At 51.2% G+C, this 11,134-nt stretch overlaps 3 protein-coding genes across 3 annotated transcripts; 1 reads left to right on the forward strand and 2 right to left on the reverse strand.

The window, feature by feature from the left end:
• Positions 1-2,427: 2,427 nt before the first annotated feature.
• On the forward strand, positions 2,428-3,972 carry HO133_004678 (uncharacterized protein; the record flags this gene model as incomplete). Its single annotated transcript, XM_037295594.1, has 4 exons — positions 2,428-2,571; positions 2,644-2,863; positions 2,914-3,461; positions 3,514-3,972. The coding sequence occupies 4 exons, from the start codon at positions 2,428-2,430 to the stop codon at positions 3,970-3,972; spliced, it is 1,371 nt and encodes a 456-aa protein (XP_037157595.1).
• Positions 3,973-5,062: 1,090 nt separating this feature from the next.
• Positions 5,063-5,906, reverse strand: HO133_004679 (uncharacterized protein; the record flags this gene model as incomplete). Its single annotated transcript, XM_037295595.1, has 2 exons — positions 5,063-5,072; positions 5,149-5,906. 2 exons carry the CDS (start codon positions 5,904-5,906, stop codon positions 5,063-5,065), a joined length of 768 nt encoding a protein of 255 aa, XP_037157596.1.
• Positions 5,907-6,529: 623 nt separating this feature from the next.
• Positions 6,530-9,487, reverse strand: HO133_004680 (uncharacterized protein; the record flags this gene model as incomplete). Its single annotated transcript, XM_037295596.1, has 4 exons — positions 6,530-6,597; positions 6,655-6,907; positions 7,001-9,329; positions 9,399-9,487. The coding sequence occupies 4 exons, from the start codon at positions 9,485-9,487 to the stop codon at positions 6,530-6,532; spliced, it is 2,739 nt and encodes a 912-aa protein (XP_037157597.1).
• Positions 9,488-11,134: the final 1,647 nt, after the last annotated feature.

Below are 11,134 nucleotides of genomic sequence, written 5' to 3' on the forward strand. Positions count from 1 at the left end.
AAGGCCAACATGTGTAACCCATGACCTTAGCATGTAGTCCATCCATGATTATGGCTGCAGAGTCTATTTGGTATCGATGATGAGGGAGTGGTAGTAATCTTCATGTCAAAGAAGCTAGAGTTGGCGACATACTGCTTGCCCCCATGAACCACTCTGACAGCAATTTGCGGGCTTTTCTTGACCTTTCGAGTTCGTGAGCTTGGGCTTCAAAAAGAGATGGATGGGAGTAAAAGCAATCATCACAAGGACAGGCAGTGACAGGGTGCCGTTAGTTGTCGGACTTGGCATTGTTCACGTAACCCTTCAGGCGGAGCACTATTCGAGATCTTGGCGTGCAGGACTTTGAGTGCTGACCTCCGTAGGCTTTGCATGAGGCTTTCGCGTCCTTGATGCATGTGGTAGGCTGTGCTGCTGCACCAACCCTTGCCCTTACCCCGACGCCTCATGTTTGCGCGCATCGAGGAACAGCTCCCTTTTGAAAAGTCCAGAGAGCCCCGCATCGTTCGTTTTACAGTTCTCAAATGCCGGTAGCAGGACTTTGATCAATATTGCCAACATCTACTGGCCGGGCGTTGTTGCCTTTAGTCCTGTGGATATCATATCTTTGTATATTAAAGCTGATTTTGTATCTGAATGCCTTCCCTCTTTTCGAGTCTTTTTCTAGATTGCAATTGCCTTCAGATCCTAGAAAATTGGAACCTTTGATTCAGCATGGCTTTCGGGGGCCTTGCTGCTCTTGGCGTTGCGAGCAATACAGTCCAATTCATGGATTCTGGCTGCCGGCTAGTATCCCAAAGCCAAGAATTGTACATGTCTTCCAATGGTCTAGCAGATGAAACTGTGGAGCTCGAGAGCATCGCCCAGTCTCTTGGCCGCTTGAGTAATGATCTGGTGGTTGAGCATTCGTTCGAGAACCAACCTTCATCAGATGATGCTTGATATCATATTGGAAGATATCCTACCTCTTGGGCCTGCAAATGCGCTTGAGAAATATTGTGGCCAAGTCGACGTCATGCTGAGAGCCAAAGACTGCAAGAAGATAGCAGATGAGCTCTTAGATGCCTTGGATCAGCTCAAAATCAGAGATTCCAGGAAAAGGTGGCAGTGTTTTCAAGTCAGCCTGAAAAGGATATGGAAGCCCGAGAGAATTGACGGCATGGCAAGGAAAATAGAACGTTTCACTAGCCAACTGACTATATGTTTGGTCAAAATCCTCAATTATTGCAAATAGACTCCAAGTCACCGAAACCCCACTAACAATTGATTGCATAGTACGAAGCCGTCGGAGCTTTCCTCATCTCTTCGCACTCTTGTCTAAAACAAGCGAGCGATTAGTATCCACCACAGCATTAACATTTCGAGAGCAAGAGACACACTACGCTCAATTCATGAATGACCACGCGATCGCATGAATGATAGATGAAAACGTGATATTCAGGCCTTCGTATTCCCTCAAGACACGTCCTATCTTGCTGAATCGTTGGGGCGCGCATGATCGTCGCCTTTGCAACAGCAAGCATCATCTACAAGTAACGTCCATATTGATGTCGGGTGCTTTTTTTGTATACACACAGGAAATGAAAGAACACTTACAGAAGGCAGAGAGCAGAGAAGGCTGCTATAGACTACAATGAACATTCTAACCGATCATATTAAGAATCAAAACATAGCAGCAGCGAAGACATTCCTCTGTACTCATGTAAGCAAAAGGAACTCGATTACATTTGTAGTTGCAACTCTACAAGATTGATGAAGTGATCCAAAATCCCAAGTCGACTGACTGTTATTGGCGAGGGAATGCTTGAATCTCGAGATATTGATGTCACCCGTATTACAATGTGTAATATATATGCAAATAAGAAAATTTTACAGATCCAACATCCTGGACAGATGGCCGAGTGTATGTTCTTTCGCAATAAAATTAATTGTGATCAAAGACTAACGGATTTCCAGTGGTTATGGCGCCAGGTTAAGGTTACCTTGACATTATATCCTGGTCACGAAAGTGGCGAGGGTTCGAGTCCCTCTCTGTTCATCAAATTTTTCTCTTTCCCGTGGGAAATTTCTCTTTTTGGCAGCTGTAACGATGGTGTCATGATATAGGTAGGACGGTGCAAAGGTATTTACCAACCGTCATGGATGTTGAAACATAGAATAAATCCTGTAGACTAGATTATGGCGGTACTTCAGCCTAAAGTAGTCACCCAGCTCAATCATTAAAAGCGGCAGGGCTTGAGTGAGCGAGGCGCCGTCGGAAAATCCCGAGATGCTCTGTGCTTCAATCGCGTGCACCACCATATACCAATCCAAACAAATTACCCAACATCCATGACACTTCAGAGTAATCTCTCCTGCCTACACCAAGCACTCGTACGCCAAGTTCATTAAGCGATCAAGAGCTTGCCGTCTCTTCCAACCTCTCTCGTAATGGTCACAATCAGCGAGGTCAAGGGCAACTCGCGCGAACACAGAACTGCAGCTCATACCCACATCAAAGGCCTGGGCTTAAGGAGCGATGGCTACGCAGAGAGCGCAAGCGGTGGCTTTGTCGGCCAGTTGGCTGCAAGAGAAGTATGTCAAGGCCATTCAGTCGTTGCAGGCTTGCAAATAATGAACATAGCTAATCTTCTCGAACCACAACAGGCATGCGGCGTTGTGGTGGATCTCATAAAGTCCAAGAAGATGTCAGGGCGCGCAGTCCTACTAGCTGGTGGACCGGGCACAGGAAAAACAGCACTGGCTCTGGCTGTTTCACAAGAGCTTGGGACCAAGGTGCCATTTTGCCCGATAGTCGGCAGCGAGGTCTACTCCACCGAGGTCAAGAAGACCGAAGCGTTGATGGAGAATTTCCGGAGGGCTATCGGTTCGTCCTTAATCTTGGCATTGACATTGGGTAGCTGATCAGGAGCCTAGGTCTACGAGTTCGGGAGACTAAGGAGGTCTATGAAGGAGAGGTAACCGAGCTCACGCCAGAAGAATCCGACAACCCTTTAGGAGGCTATGGAAAAACAATCAGCCATCTACTCATTGGTCTCAAATCTTACAAAGGCACCAAGAAGCTGCGCTTGGACCCTTCAATCTACGAAGCAATACAGAAAGAGCGGGTTGTCGTTGGGGATGTAATCTACATTGAGGCCAACACCGGAGCTTGCAAAAGGGTCGGGAGATCGGATGCATATGCTACGGAATTCGACCTAGAGGCTGAGGAGTATGTGCCGATACCCAAGGGCGAAGTGCATAAGAAGAAAGAGATAGTGCAGGACGTGACGTTACATGACCTCGATATAGCGAATGCAAGGCCGCAGGGCGGACAAGATATCATGAGCATGATGGGTCAGCTCATGAAGCCGAAAAAGACAGAGATCACAGACAAGCTACGAGAGGAGATCAACAAAGTCGTAAGCCGGTACATCGATCAAGGGGTCGCTGAGCTTGTGCCAGGTGTGCTCTTCATTGACGAGGTAGGTCGACACCGTTGTGCAAAGATGCTTCGTGACTGACGATTCTGCGAAGGTGCACATGCTTGACATCGAATGTTTCACCTACCTCAACCGCGCCCTCGAATCTCCCATTTCACCCATTGTCATACTTGCCTCAAATCGTGGAAAATGCACCATACGAGGCACAGAAGATATCGTCGCCGCTCATGGGATCCCACCGGATCTCCTCGCCCGCATACTAATCGTACCCACCAATACATACACCCCAGGGGAAGTCAAGCTCATCGTCCGCTTACGAACGAAAACGGAGGGCTTGGCAATCACCGAGCCAGCCCTTGAGAAGATTTCTGAACATGGAGTCAAAGTCAGTCTACGATACGCGCTGCAGTTGCTCACGCCTGCCAATATTCTGGCACGAGTCAATCACAAGAAGGAAATCGATGTCGACGACGTTGCCGAGTGCGAAGATCTTTTCATCGATGCTAGAAGAAGCGCAAGCATTGTCAATGCTGGAGATGGGTTCATATCGTGACGCAGTAGAACAATTGCGATATAGGTCTCTCGATCGGCCACAAGAAGGTGTGCAACAAGCAGGCTGAGGAAAGCAGTGCTAGAGGAAGGCGCCAGCCCTCCATCGTGTTCACAGCCACAGCGCTTTTTCGGTGACTCGCAGGCTATACACAAGCACCTTTGCTCACTCTCCATCTAGCATGGCAGTCTGGAATATTGGGGTACGGTCAAATATGGATGCCTGGAGTATCTGGCCTGGATAAAAGCGTGCATCTGGATACCCACAATGGCCTATTTTCTCCTGTAGGAGTAGCAGCGAAGATAGCGTTGCAATCTATTAGATAGTCTGGCTCCTCTTCCAATCAATCACAACATCACGCTCAACAAGCGAAAGCAAGGTGCAGCCATTGCATTCCGATTGCCCGCTTCGATGCACCGACTATGCGTAAACTGCGAGGCACTCTGCAAGCCGTGAGACTCGACTCATTAGTAGTCGATGTTCCAGACCGTTTGTTCGAGGTATCTAACATTTTCGTTCCCTCAAAGTACATCGAGATTCTGCAGCATGCATCGTTGAAGCGCCCCCAAATCTCTCCCGTTCTCGTCACCCAGCGTGGTTGAATGTTTAATCTGCACAAGTCTTCTGTGAGAGAGATGGCCCGACTTGTGCGTAGTGAGGCCGGAAAGACGATGCCGGGCACAGGTAAGACTTGCGGGTTGTCGAGCTCAGGCCTTGACGAAGGAGTCAGTTGGGGTGGGAATACACGATGAGCGTCTTCCTTCTCGGTGACACCGGTCCAGTCTTCAGGGCCGCGTTTCAGTCTGCAACGCAGGGAGAAGCCATGTACCTTTTCCGGTGCAGCAAACGGATCAAATGTCTTCCCACCCCTCATGCAATGCAAACGGGTAGAAGCTCATGACGCCAGAAAGCACGGGGCGAAAAAGGGGGGTATCTCGTCCAAACACCGATGCACCCAACCCAACCCAAGCCTCACGAACCCTCGAGACCACGCCATGGCACCCTCTCCCCACAACGAGACCACGTAACCCAACCCACAACCCGTCCCCCCAACCCCTCACCACCCAACCCGTTCCCCCCCCCCCCCTCCCCCTCACCCCCCCCTCAAAGAAGCCCCCTCGCCTCCATCTCCCCCCCACAACCCCAACAACCCACTCCAAACACTCCTCCACCCCCCACCCCGGATCCGAACAATGCACCCTTTGCCCAAAACTCCCCTCCCCCTCCACGACCCCATCCCCGTCGACCCCATCCACCATCCCCCCATGCTCCTCGACATAATTCGGCCACACGACCCGATCGAAGTAGCCCTCCGGATCTTGCCAGAACCCCTCGAGCGTCACGTACGCGCCCCGGCCCGCCCGCCGCGCCCGCGCCTGCCCCCGCCCCGCCCGCAGCAGCACCTTGACGTCGAACAGGTCCCGCACCCCAACCGGCACGCTCCGCCCGAAGAGCAGGAACCCCTCCACCACCACGAGGGTCCGCCGCCGCCGGTCCCCCCGCGCCGCCGCCGCCGCCCTCCTCAGCCGCTCCACCGTCGCCGCGCCGATGCCGCCCGTGACGGCGGCGGCGGCGCCGTGCACGCCGTCGGGGGCGAAGTTGCCCTGCCGGAGCAGGCGCGCGGGCGCGGGCGCGCCGGACCGGAGGCCGCGGAGGACGGCGGCCAGGGCGGCCAGGTCGAGGCTACCGGCGCAGTCCCAGTCCGGGAGGCCGTCGTCGGTGGTGGGGATTTCGGAGTCGGGTTTGTAGAAGTCGTCGGCGTGGATGGTGAGGGAGTGGGGCGGGGGGAAGATGGCGTGGAGGGCGGCGGCGAGGGTGGTTTTGCCGGAGGAGGTGGGGCCGGAGAGGGCGAGGAGGATGGGTGGGGGGGTGGTGGGTTTGGCGGTGTCGGGAGGCGGCGGGGAGGGTGTGGGGTCCGGGGGCCCGGAGGTGGGCATGGTTGGTGGAGAGGACGGTGGAGGTTATGTTTTGGGAATGGATTGAACGTGCGATTGGAGGGGAAACATTTGGGATTATCAGGCAGTAGTCGAGAAGATGCGTGGGAATATGGCGATGGATTATTAGATGTTTTGTTACTGGGGGAACTAATCAGAATGCGTAGATGATAGTAGTCCTCTCGGCGTTAGGGATTAGCAAGTTGCGGTAGTTCATTGGAGAGCGATGCCGTGTCATTGAATAGGACTGTGTGATGAATGCTATAGCTCGAAGTAACATGCTAGGTGTTTGCTGCTCGAGAGCCGCAAAGCCCACTACCAATCTGTACATACGAATAGAGCTGGGTAACATTTTCGTCCACTGCAGGAAGAGAAGAACAGTCTTTGCTCATCACCGTCGTTCGTTGCTTGGTTTTGCAAGCCAGCCTTTCCCTCAAGTCCACAGCGCTCGCTAATGTTCAGCCTCATTTTTCCAGCACCCAGTTCTTTGGAGCTGACCGATGAAGTAATAGAATACAAGGAGGGTTCATAGTGTTGGTCAGTGTGTTTCGGTCTCGCAAAACACGGTGAAGCCCAATCGAGGCCGACAAAGATCGTGAGATGGCTGCCGATCAGGAATAAGGCCTTCACTCTTCTTCACTCTCGGAGCTCTCGTCTTCTCCACTGCTCTCCTGACCCGCCACTGGGTCGTCATCTGCATCGAAGGGTAAGCATGGAGTCACGTATAGCCATCCCGAGAAGAGTAACTTACAGCCGGGAGCAGAGCCTCCCTTCTGGAATGCAGACAGACCGCTCTGGACTTGTGCAATCCTAGCTTCTTGCTCAGTTTTGCTCATGGGCTTGTTCTTTTTCCGTGTCGGTGCTGCGCTAGATGCTGCCGGAGCCGGTCGAGCGGGAGCGTCGTCGGAACGGGGTGCATGCTTTCGTACAAAGACAAGAAGTTTGTGGAGAACTTCGTCGGATAGCTCGTCAATGTCAAGCTCAAGTTCATCGTCCTGCACGCCCTGCTTTTGATTTAGATTAGTGTCTATTTCATATTCTAAGATGGCTTCGTTGGATAGATATAAAAAAAATCTCTTATCTAGATTAAGTCTCACCTGTAGATTTGGCATATTGTCCCGGATGATCCTGAGCGCAGTCGCCATTTTGGTTTCGGACAAGCTGTTGATGCGATTCGAAATATCTTGCTTCTGCTCATAGGTTACATATGGCGTCTTCTCCTTTTTGGCTGGCTTTGAAACCGCCTTCTTCTCCGCTTTGGCGGGCGTAGCAGTTTTTTTCGTGTCTTTGCGGACAGGCTTGGCTCCTTTTGTGGCCTTCTTGCTAGACACTGGAGGTGACTTCTTTTTCTGTGTGATTAGCTCGACCTGCCTCGACATCGCGGCAATTTGCTGCTGTAGTTTCGAAAGCTGAGTCTGCTCTTCCTCCTCTTCATCCTCCTCCTCCTCTTCTTCATCGCTGTCTTCGGGCTCAGAGCTACCAGCGGATTGAGGACCAGAGCCGGGCGTATTCGCCTCAATCCAGTCCCGCTTCTTGGCCCATTCACCATCGAATACGGCTTCGAATTGATGCCCGGTATGGTTGATAGGGTCACTTTGGGGGTTGAAGCGATAGCAGTTTTGGAACACCTGACGAGCGTCGGCCTCGAACTCCTTGGCATTTTCATACTCGCCCTGATCCAGCTTCAACTTCATACTACCAAAATCCATGGGCTTCTTGATGATGCTATGATAGGTTGGGATGTTCAGGGCAACGGGGTCGACTGCAGTCATGAAAGGCCATGAGAGGTGGTTGTACTTCGGCTTCGAAAGCTCGGTCAAAACCTTTTCACAGAACTTCAACTCCCATTGGTACTTCTTCTTTTTTGGCTTCTGGTTTGCGTAGGGTAGATCCCGTGGTGCAGGTGGATGAATCTCTCGCTTTGGTCGACCGTCTCCGAAAGTTGAATCACGACGAATCAGAGGTACGCCTTGAGGATTCAAAGCGAATGTTTGCGGAGAGCCTGTCGATACAGGTGATCGTGCAGGCCCCGGCAACGAAGATCGTGATTCTCGTCGAGGCGGTGCCACCTTGGCTGCTGGCGGTATAATTGACTTCTTCTTTCTGTCGGCCGGACTTGGCTCCACGACATCAGGTCCCGGTATTTTTGACATGTTCTTGTCGAAGGAGGCTTTCATCTCATTCGCGAACTTCGTGAAAGTGCTCTCACGGCCATTGAAGGCCTCGCAGTTCTGTACTATCTGATTGAAATCCGCTGTGAACGCGTCAACCGTAGGATACTTGTTTTCCTTCAGGTTCTCTTCCAGGGTTCTCAAATCCATAGGTTTTCTGATGATATTTGGGTAGCTTGGGATGTTCAATACCACATAGTCAACAGGCTGTCTGAAGGCGGTAGATGACTGAATACGCTTGACGTTTTGGATAGTCCTCATACAGTGCTTGTGCTGGAGTTGGGTCATTGGAGGTGCTGATGTTTGGGGCGCATCTGTATGCGTGCCATTGACCTGCGTATTGATCGCTGGCCGCTCAGGAACCTTGAAATCCGCGGTAGCATCCTGTTCAGTCTTTGAGCGCTTCGCCGCTGGTCCATCTTCTAGGTCATCGTCCTCCCGCTCCCTGGCCACTTTCGCGGGAGAAGATGGCACATCCTGCATGACCTGGTCCTTTGACTGACTCTCTGTCTCCGTCACTGGTGATGACTTCTCTGTTGGAAGAGCCGGCGACGGCGCCGGATCTATGGGTGCCTCAGTTGATGCACCTTCGGGTACAGGGACTGGTGGATGGTGCGGGAGGTTTGTAGTGGGTATTGAGGCAAACTCTTTTGAAGGCTGCAGAGCAGAAGCGTTGTCCTCGCTGAGCGATGGAGCTACTGCAGGCTCCGGAGACATTGTGGCACTAATCTGAGGCTGCTGAAAGATTAAGGCCGCTGTAGAGTCTGTCTGTGGTGGTAGCTCTGAAGTCACTGGGATCGGATCCGATGCGCCGGCGACCAGTCCGTTGGCTAAATCGGGATCATTGATGAGATCTTGCTGCATTTTTTGCTCCTTGATCTCGGCAGTCTGCTCCTGACTTACAGGCTGAGTTTCTTCACGAAGATCAGAGGTTGGCTGCTGAACAAGCGCAGGTGAAGTTTCAACTGGGGTGGCGTCTAGCTTTATTGAAGAGTGATGGACAATATCATCGGGCGCAGACTGACTCGATGAGAATAGTAGGCTGTCCCCAGTCTCGCCAGAATTCGGAAGACTTGAGCTTGGCTCAAGGGATGCCTGAGTATCATTCAAGTGAATATCTGCGTGATCAATACCATTCGTCATAGATGATGTAAAGTCGTGCGCACTTATCTGCGCGTTTGCGTCGTGAGCTGAGGTGTTCAAGGAGGTGGAGGTGTTCAGTGATGAGTCTTTGGGGTGGTGACCATTTTGTAATCTATAAACACAAGTACCTTATCAGCAACTCACTTTAGAAAACAAGATGTGCATGAATGAGTTGACTCACGCATGATCGTGTGTACCAAAATCCATCTCGTCCTGCTCAAGGCCGAACTTGCCCTCGAATGCGCCGCGCTCCGGCTCCGATAACGCCATGGACTTCTTGCGAAGGCAGTCGCGATGGGTGATGAAGCAACCCGAGACCAGGCTTGCTAAGATGGGGACGACGGAGGCGAGGGCTAAAGGGTTGGGAGTGCGCGATTGTGTGAGTGTTGAGTGTCAAGTACTGAGGTATTGAGACAGCGATCGCAATTTATTGTATTGTTCTAGGTCCTTCCAATGCTTCAACAGCCAACAAGATTATGCTGAGAAATCAAGTGAAAGGGATATGGCGCAACGCTTGGAAGAAATATTGGATTGGCTGTGAAAGGTCAAAAATTGTTGATCTTGACACGAAAGGTCTTGGCGGTTTTGTATGGCCTCAATATTGCCGGGTGTGTTTGAGGGGATTGGAGGCGCGCAAGGTCTTACTAATTAAAGCGACCGCGTTCAAGTCGGCTCAGATTAGGGCTGTGGCTGAGGCAAACCAATGAATGAATAAATAAGCCAGTGAAAGGTGAAAAGTGAAAAGTTATGCAGGTCACGAGACTTAATGCTTCGATAGGATGCGTTGGCCAGAGGTCGGAGGACATGGGCGGGCGGCCGAGGCTGTTTAAGTAGTAGTATGACTGGCAATCTTTGGGGCAACTTGCGGAGGGGGAAAAAGAGAAAATTACAGCTTAAGTTCATTTATGTATGAGAATAACAACGCACTTGCTTTTTAGCGGCTTAGCCCGCGGCTGCAGGGATAAGGTAGGTAGGTAGGTCTAAAATGCGAGAAGTCTGTTTACAATTCCCCCCTATCTTTCGCGTTCCCTTTTAATCAATCCCCCTCCCGAATCCACTTCACTTTCATTGCGTCATGTGTCTTCAGCAACCACCACCTCTCTTTCACCAGCGACGTATTATTTTTCATCCGTCTCAAGATGCTGTATCTCATCCTTCCTTAACTTTTCCTCATACCCACGGCCCGTTCTCTTCCGAGCAAGCCCCGCATTTGACTCATACATTCGTTCCGAAGCCAAAAAGGTAGCCTGCCGTCTGTATCCTTATCACGTAAAAAACACGCGATATGATGCCTCTAAAATTGGTAGATATCAGTCAGTGGAGAGTTGAAGCTAGATACCGCCACGATGACACTTCTATCGCGCGTTTCTCTATCATCATAGCAGTGGCAGCCTCGCGTACTCAAAGTGACTAAGAACAGGCAACAACGATCAGATACCTGCCGCTTGAGAGGAACAAAGGACACCCGTAGAATCGTACCTAGTAAGAACAGTATTCAGATATGAACAACAATGTTGGACTGTTGTTGAGACATATTGAAGTTGGAACTGGCACCACTGCTGTTCTCTGACAGAACTTAGAGGTTGGATTCGTGGCCGAGGAGGTGATTCCTTCCAACACGGACGAGGCGCTGAGTAAATTACATCAAATTTATGGAAGAGAATTAGTTAGACAGAGACACCATGGAAGACCCGGCGGTCATGTTTCCTCACATACAGTGGGAATTGAAGAGATGATGCGGAGTAGAGAGTGGTGGGTAGGTAAGGTAGAGCACAGAGCAGTGGTGGCAGCGCTTAAATCCTGGTGATCCCGAGATCCCTCGGACTTGGCTTGGCGGCATGGATTCGCCTCGCCTAGCGCAACTATTATCAAAAAAATCATTTCAGAAAATCACGAAGGAAAAACCCAGCAGCCTCA

This window comes from Letharia lupina (genome assembly GCF_014066315.1).
Source record: "Letharia lupina isolate WasteWater1 chromosome Unknown contig_2, whole genome shotgun sequence".
Taxonomy (NCBI): domain Eukaryota; kingdom Fungi; phylum Ascomycota; class Lecanoromycetes; order Lecanorales; family Parmeliaceae; genus Letharia; species Letharia lupina.